The 9,251-nt window shown below is 31.5% G+C and overlaps 1 protein-coding gene across 1 annotated transcript; it reads left to right on the forward strand.

Moving 5' to 3' along the window:
• Positions 1–5,336: 5,336 nt before the first annotated feature.
• Positions 5,337–6,472, forward strand: LOTGIDRAFT_126524 (hypothetical protein; the record flags this gene model as incomplete). Its single annotated transcript, XM_009062927.1, has 3 exons — positions 5,337–5,409; positions 5,766–5,894; positions 6,294–6,472. Coding segments are annotated over 3 exons (381 nt in total), but the record flags the coding sequence as incomplete, so codon positions are not given.
• Between the last annotated feature and the right edge of the window lie 2,779 nt (positions 6,473–9,251).

Raw genomic sequence — 9,251 nt, forward strand, 5'->3', positions numbered from 1 at the left:
GATTTCCTTGTCAAGGTAAGACAAAAGATGTAGCTAATATAAAATTTCAGCAATGATGGAGATAATGCCATAGATTTCATTGAGGTACAGACAATTAATTATAATGTCTAATCCTTCAGATAAAACAATGATCTTATCTTATCTACAGATCTATTTAAAAAGAGCAGTACATTGCAGATTAAGTGACATGATATGCCCTATTGCGTACTGAATGGCTTTGTACTAAAAGAAATTTAATTCATTCTTTTTTCAGGCCAATCCTCCAGACCCTTACGAGTACCTAGTTGCAGGACCAACTTCTGTTTTATCCGCACTATCTAAAAAGTGTAGTGTTAGTCCAGATGATATTTGCTTCTCTCAATGTAGTAGTATCGCATCAGTATCGCCGAAAAAAATTCCTGTGACCTCTAGTCGGTGTTCGGCATCTTCATCTCAGAGTAATAATATTCAACATATTACACCAGTAAAACCTGTACAAAGAAGCTCTCGAGTAGCGGTCAAGAAAATCAAAATTGGTTCACCATTTAAACCTAAATCAAATCGAGCAAAACTTGAACCTTTATCTGGTCAAAAACAGCTCAATCAGTTTGGATTTTCTTCTGTGAAAAAAGTGAAACGAGAAAAAATTATTCAGGAGGAAAGTTCAAATGACAGTGTTAAGATGGCAGACACAGGTATCAGCAAGAATATTGATAATATTGTAACTAGAATTAAACCAAAAGTGAATGGTTTGGGAGGAGATGAAAATAGTTTAGTGCATTCTAAAACTCAAAATTCTTTTCAGACGTCTTCAAAGGATAGCAATCGGAACATTGGTAAGTGAATCATTTGATTCTTCAGTGATTTATATTTTATGAATAAGTTTTCAATCCAAAATTTCAAAAGACCCTATTGATTGAGTCGTTTCTATGGGGACTTAGCTTCTTGAACTTGTATCAAAAGAACTAAATTAGATGAGCTCCTGAGGATGAAATACATTGTGTTTCATTGAGCCTTAGGAAGAATTGATTCGTTGAAAGTGATAGTTGACTAGTCATCTGCTGAAGCACAAGAGCCTTGGATGGATGATTTGCTGCAGCTTATATTGGAAAATAATCAGTTTTCTAATGATCTGATATGCAATTTGTTAATTTCAGTAAATAACCAACACAGTGTTCAAAAAAGACTAGACTTTACTAATGGTTTTCAAACTCCAGTGAAATCGTTTGAGTCTGGAAGATTAACCAGTGCGATTCTATCATAATAGACTTAACACCCAGCCTTAATACACCAATGTTATATCTCAATACACCATATTCTGTTAAACGCAAAGCTTTAACTCAACATGATGAATTACAACCAGTCAGGAAAAAAGCTAAAGTAAGTTTGTATCAGCATTGTTGCTTGTTGTAATGATTTATTGAACGCCTGGATTGTCTGAGCCGCTCAGCTTTCCAACTAACTGGTGACGTGGCCACTACCTAGTAACATTACATAGCGATAATGTCATTAGCTTTTTATATTGGTTTTATTCAGTGTTAATCCGATTTTCTCTTACATTTGACCAGTTAATTGCCAATATTCAGGGTGACTGAATGGTTGTTTCTATGTTTTATGTTATGTATGAAATAATAACTTAACTAAAATCTGATTGTAGTTTGGACCTGTAAAGTCTACATGGAATCCAAGTACAGTGTTACTTTCATATAAATCTCAGTCAGACTTACAGGTAGGTGGACAGTTGAATGATTTCATTCAAATTCAGTTTAGAATATTTTGATTATAACGCTGTGTGTTACTTTGTGCTTTCAAGACAGCTGTTGGTGCAAGTCGAGTTCGATGTATGAAAGACCTTTTGATTTAAGAAATCAAAGATTTAAGCAGAAGTGTTGGCACCTTTGTCCTGACTGAAATCTCTATCATTGCGCACTGCATGGCTCCTCTGTTAATCTTTTAATGCACGCATAATAGAAATGAAAATATGACTACCTTTCAAACTACAATTCAAATTTTAATTTCATCTGAAGGGTTAATACAGTTTTTGTGTTTTTGTAGAATATAGAAAATGAATCGAATATACAAGAAATACCAATGTCTATAGTAAATATTATTGAGACATGTATTGAAGATGAGTATTATATAGCAGCTCTAGATTTACTATCATCTAGTATAACTACTAAACATTATCTACCATCATCATTGTTATATAAAATAATGGTCAACATACTTCTGGTGAGTTACCTTTATTTGGAGAAGCTGTGGTAGATGATAGTACATCCCTTGTTTGTAACTTGTTATTTTGGCTTGATTTGGAAAAGTTTGGGTTTCTCAAATATCTTTCGTTTGGTTTTTCACCAAAACTTCAAAACAGGTCAAACAGACTGTTCAGTGCAAGCAAATTTAAATTCATTGTTGGTTGAATTGCTTTCTAAAAGCTGTTGATGACTTTTTTCAGGAGTCCCCAAATCTGGTGACAAAGAAAAAGTCTGTAGAAGTTTTAATGAATCACCTGTCATTACATCCTCCCAATAATCAACATTTACGTACTGTATATCACAATAGTTTTTATATTATTAATGAGGATATCAACACAGATAATAAAATATTCACCTTTATCACTACAGTTATAAAGTAAGTTCATCTGTCTATATATTGTGTTCAGATTGCTTTTGAACTGTGTCCTGTCATAGTTTGTACAGATATGGTTGAAGTTTGTGTTTCATTTAAAGATCCAAATACATTTAGCTATATTTGAAGAAAAAACATTTTTTGGAAAAACAAAACAGAACACTTCATGTTTATTTTAACCCAAATTAAGTATTATTAAAGATAATTTACTTTCTGGATAGGCCTGTATCAGATATCTTAAATTAAGAGGCATATATCGGATTATATTATATCCATGACCTAGTAATTTCTATAATTGGAGAATTATTATATTAGATCAGCCTTATTGGAGATAACAAGTGCAGATGAAGAACTATATAATAATAGAGAATTATTGAGATATATGATGACAGTTTTACAGGTGGATTTTAAACATTTCTTAAATAGGTCAGTATTTTTACTTCGCTCATTTGATCAGCCTTATAATTTACATACTCGTGAGATATATATATAAAACACTATAAAGCAAATTCATTTTAATATCCCTAATAATTGACATAATTGTGGGACTTAAAATTATCCGAAGATAAATTCATTACACTTGCGCAATAATTTACATCATAGTGAAATATAAAACACCACTGATTTCAATAGCCTTGTTCATTATACAAAACATTTGTTGTGAAGCCATTATTTCATTTCGAGATATTCAATTTATATCCCTTTCATTTCAAATTATACATTTTATTTTCATTGTAGATTACAGCATGGGGAATCAGGAAAGATAACTCATAGATCCTGTTTATTTATTAAGTTTCTATGGCAACCAGGTTATCAGATATTTTCTAACAAACGAACCAGGGAATTGTTAGAATATTATGAAGAATGTATTATGGTGTCAGGTGATTCTTTTGAAAAGGTATCAGTTCTTTCCTCATAATCTTCTCAAATTTGGTCCACTGAGACATTAATTTACTGGAAAAAAATCAATTATGATGTAAAATCCATGAACTGACCCATGATTGTTTTGTTTCCAGCTGATATTAGTAGAAGTTTTAACAGGGTTTATGAGTTTGATAGCACAAAGTTTAAAACTGAGTGAATGTGGATGGATAGTTAACACAAACCCTACTATTGGTGATAAATCAAGAAGTTTTATTGTTGATTTCAGTCAGAAGATTATAAGTATGTATCCATTATAATGTTTATTATGTTCTTAAGACAAAATTTGCACACAAAATATTTTTGAGAATTGACATACAGAAAGATATTTGTAAAAGAATATTTTTGTAGATTGTCATGTCTATATAATGTTATCATATTTGTAGATTGTCATCAAGAAGAAATCTATAATTGTAGATTGCCAATAAGCTATATGTTTTGTAATTGTAGATTGTCATATAGAAGAAAGTTATAATTATAGATTGCCGATAAGCTATATGTTTTGTAATTGTAGATTGTCATATAGAAGAAAGCTACAATTGTAGATTGCCAATAAGCTATATGTTTTGTAATTGTAGATTGTCATATGGAAGAAATCTATAATTGTAGATTGCCGATAAGCTATATGTTTTGTAATTGTAGATTGTCATATAGAAGAAAGCTATAATTGTAGATTGCCAATAAGCTATATGTTTTGTAATTGTAGATTGTCATATAGAAGAAAGCTATATATTAGAATCTGTATTACAATGGTTAAAACCATGCTGGTTCTGTCTAGGTGTTACTGTACAGTTATTAGCTATCTATGATGACTATTTATTAGTAGAAGGAATTGATATAACTTCAATATCATTGTCTAGGATAGTAAGTATTTTTCCTTATAATTCGGATTAGAAAAAATCCTTATCTACGAAATAAACCATTAATTTAGAGAACATTATATAGTAAATGTGCAACCTTTTTATGGAAATTACAATATGCTGGAACATAATAGCCAACCTAAAGTAAAAATGTTTTTGACAAATTTTTTTTTTTTTTCAGGTTACACAATATTTTTTTCTTCTACCAAAATTACGGAGTCAAAAACAACATGAACTGGTGATGAGTGTTAAGAAAAATAAGCCAGCACTGAGAACAAGGTAAGGTATGAATATTTTCAATACTGAGTATTGAATGTTTGAAATCCAAAGTCAGTGTAAAAATAAAACATCTACAAATCAAAGTTGTAAAATATTTTGTTCTAATAAACCTTATTTGTCTCTTAGTTCTCTTAAGTGAAAGACCATTTTAGGATATTTATAAAATATAGAAACAGCTTTATGGAACAACAATCACTGGTTAAAGTACATGCAATTTCCAAATGCATTTAAAGACTTGAGGTATGAAATGTTATTGACTATCTCCTATATCTTAAATACAATGATTGTTTCTCTGTACCAGGAACACTAACATACCACCAGTCAAGCAGATTGTACCTTCTACTACTATTACCAACATAGTGTCTGTTACTCCTAAAATACCCATACCGGATAAACAACTACTTAAAAAAGTCAACCATAGAAATATGAAAGGTTTGTTAAACTTTATCTATTGAATGCTTTAATGTTGAGGTTGACAATGTATTCAAGAAGGAAATCAGCAAGAATACATTATGTTTTCAGTAGTAACAATATCAAGCCTGTGTCAGCAAGTGATATTTGTACATATTTCTGTTAATTTCTTTTCAATCAACAATCATAATAAAAACTTCTTATCAAATTTAAAAATTGTAATATTTGAAAGATAATGTTAAGATATATGTGTTTTCAGGTGAAACACCATTACATATAGCTTGTATTAAGAATGATGTAAGAAGAGTCAAACAGTTACTAACAGTACCTGGTATGTATCAGTTATTGACGCAAATAATCAACATGACCCATTGAACAACACATTTAACATATAGTTTTATGTTGAAACAAATTGAAAATATCCAAGAGTTCAATAATATTTGGCATTTCTATAAACTGTCAATAGTATAGTTAATAGGGCTATAAGCTGACAATGCAACTAAAGTGGTTATTAAAATCGTTGAAATATCCTTTTAGAAGAGAAAATGCTAAAAGTTTGGTTTCCAAATTATGCTGGTACTGCGAAAATTACCTTGAAAGAGATGACAACTCAAGACTTACGTACCATACCAAACATGAATTTATATGTTATGATAATGATCTATGAATCTGTTTATATTATTCCAGGTATTAATGTGAATGCTGTAGATAACTATGGCTGGTCACCACTACATGAAGCATGTAATCATGGTCATATAGAGTGTGTGGAATTATTATTAAAATACTGTCCTGCTAAAACTGTTGATTCCTACTTTAGTCCAGGTAGTGTAGACTTCTTTAAGTTGTTTTGACCATTCTGACAGATATGGTCTTTGAACTATTGCTTCATGATGTCCTTGTATAACCTTTCCATATATTATCCATATACTCAGATCTAGGTTAAGTTTGAATTTGAGTTGTTGCCCCTGAACTACTTGATTTATGTCTTTAATCAGCAAGTTTATTTTTTAGTTGAAACTTATTGATGAGATCTTGGATGAATTTCTGAACTGCCAATGTTGACAATATTGTTAACCTGTACAAGCCATTGAATTTTGTGATATCAACCCAAGTTGTCAGTGAAGTGTCAAACGCTTTAAGTTATACCCTTTATTTTACTGTATATTACAGGTGGTATGAAATACCATAAAGTAGATTTACTAGCTAGTAATGTAGATGGTATAACACCGTTACATGATGCTGTAATGACTGGATGGACTGATATCTGTCAGTTATTACTCAAATATGGTGGTAGGTACTGCTTATCTATGAGTTACATTGTTTTGTGTATCATGCGGACTGATAGCAATGATTTGCAGGATTTTAATATACACTTAGCCTTCTGTAGTTTTTGAAATTTGTTTTATGAAATCACTATCTAAAAGCTACTAATTATATCTTCTCAGGTTTTGTGATACAAGATTACAATCCCTTTTAAGAGATATAGTCGTCTAGACATTGTATCTCTACCAGCTGATAGAGACGATTTCAGCTATTGATAATAATAACAAGATTCAGTTTGCAACATTCAGTTTCATTACCCTTCAGGTTATACTCTTTATGATAAACAGCATCAAATATATATTATAGGCACAGCTATATTAGAAGCTAAAACTAAAGCAGGAAAGAAACCAATAGATTTTGCTGTTACGGAAGATATACAGAAAATATTATATAGACAACCAGAGCCTTGTTTTACTCAAGGTGAGTTCAACTTCTCTAAATCAGTTAATTAACTAATAGAAGTAAAATTAATATGCTAGTGAAAGTCAAAAGACCTTGACATCATTCCACTTGACCCAACAGTAAATGAGAAAAGATTATCTTGGAAAGATAGATACCAAGATGTTTGGCCAAGGACCAGCAAGATGTTTGGCCAAGGACCAGCAAGATGTTTGGCCAAGGACCAGCAAGATGTTTGGCCAAGGACCAGCAAGATGTTTGGCCAAGGACCAGCAAGATGTTTGGCCAAGGACTGGCTGGAGCGGGTCCTCTTTGAACAAAAGTTGATATTGTTGTCTGATTTCCAGAATACTTTTGTTTCATCTAAAGATTATATTTTGATGAATTTGCAACTTTCTTTGAATGACAATAGAATTGCAATGAAGAAAAAATGTTCTGCAAAATGTAAACTCCATTTCATTTCTGATTTCAGATAGCCAGTTGTCAAGTCAGTCATCGTTTGATTCTAGATTAGATTGGCTACCTACTGATTGTTTATATGATGAGATACTAGCAGACCATTCTAGAATCGCCAGTCGAAACGACTGTATCTTATTTGTCACTCTAATAACTACATTAGTCAATCAATATATTTCATCATATAACTTGTGTACATTACAAGAAACTCTTAAGAAATGTACCTTAAACTCTAAGTCATTGGAATGTCGTAAAGTGTTACAAGGAAGACAGCAGAATGGAAACAATATTGAAATCTCTAAACCTCGGGTAGATGGAAAGAAGGTGATGAAAGTTTTAGATCTAAATGAAGATCAGTTAAAAAGTGGTTATAAAGATTTAAAGGTTTTAAGCAAGATTAAAAAATATTTAATGATTTTTGAAAGACATCTAAAACGAATTACAACTGAAGAGGATTTTGTGTTTGTTTTACCTAAATTAAACTTTTTGAAGATGTCTATGTCTTCTATAATGTCATAGTTCATTTCTAAGTATATTTCACTCCTCCTACATTCAATACTAAGTTACTCTTTGAATATATACAACTTTTTATGTTCCCATATATATATATGAATCTAAAGATCTGGGCATGTTTAGAAATTTCTGCCCAGGACTTTCATTGGCTGTATTCGCTAATGTACACTACACATCTACATCTAAATCTGAATCTAACCAAGATAGCCAGATATTATTTTGTGCTAATAGAATATTGTTTTAACAAATGTACATAGCATGAATGATTTCCAAAAGTTTGATATTTTTCTAGTCATTAGTTTTACTTTCTATATCAAATGAGATAAGAAAGCTCTGTTTTCTCAAAATATCTCAGGATCAATATTACTTGTGACCTTGTGTGAAATTGGAATTATATGATATTCTTGTGATAAAAAAAAGTGATAGACATTTCAAGAAATAATGTTATTATGTTTTAAGTCTATAAAAATAGATGAGTATTACTTAATAAATTATATTCATATAAAACTTGTTTTCATTTTAACTTGGAGAGAGATGTTGGGATGGGGAGTCTCATTTCCAATCATGATGTATGGATGTACATTATTTTTGCTCTGGTCTCTCCCTCAAATAGTCAAACCTGTGTACTACAGGCTGTGCACGTTAAAGATCCCTTGACAGTTGGAAATCGGAAAAGAGCATGCTAATGCCGCTGTCCTGGCAAAATTTCCCTCATTGCACCCTGCATGGCATTGCCCGTCTTCATTAGCCCACATGGTGCAGAAAAGGGGGGACGTTAAACTCCATTCATTTCATTTCCCTCAAATAGTCATTTTCTTTGGTCCAAGCTTTGTCATTGCTTCTCAGGTTGGAGTGGTTTATTTGGAAAAGTTACTTGAGGCTGAGATGAGACTCCAAATGCAGTAGGCAGATTAAAGTCATAAAGATCAAATGACATGTAGAGATCAGCTAATGATACTGTCCTCGCAAACCACAACCACAGACTCAAATGTCCCAAAAATCAAAATCACATCTGATTCATTTTGGAGCTTTAACCAGACATAACTGGCAAATACAGCCTAGCTGGAAACATATAATGTGTGTATAACTCCATTCATTTCATTCCATTTTGGATTAACCAAAAACTTGATCTGCTGTAAAGAAATATTTGTATGATATGTGAAGCATTTTGTCATCCATCAGTTTAAATTGAATTAAAGAGAAGGGCAGAACATCTTATATTGTACCTTTTTGTCTTCTGTTCTATTGGAAAGATGAAGTCAAGCTCAACCAGTCCTAAAGACATAAAAAACAATAAGTCTTGGCAATCTCTACTTTTGTGTACAAACATTATTTGATAAACTCTTGTAAAAAGTGACTCAAATGTGCCATTTGCTATGAGATCTAAATATATTTTATCCACCAATTTAAAAGTGTGCAAGTCTTATTAAGAAATCTTTGGTATTTGTAAGTATGTTTTGTTATTTGGAAATGTGTTTTTTA

The sequence above is a fragment of the Lottia gigantea genome, assembly GCF_000327385.1.
Source record: "Lottia gigantea unplaced genomic scaffold LOTGIsca_54, whole genome shotgun sequence".
NCBI classification, from domain to species: Eukaryota; Metazoa; Mollusca; class Gastropoda; family Lottiidae; genus Lottia; species Lottia gigantea.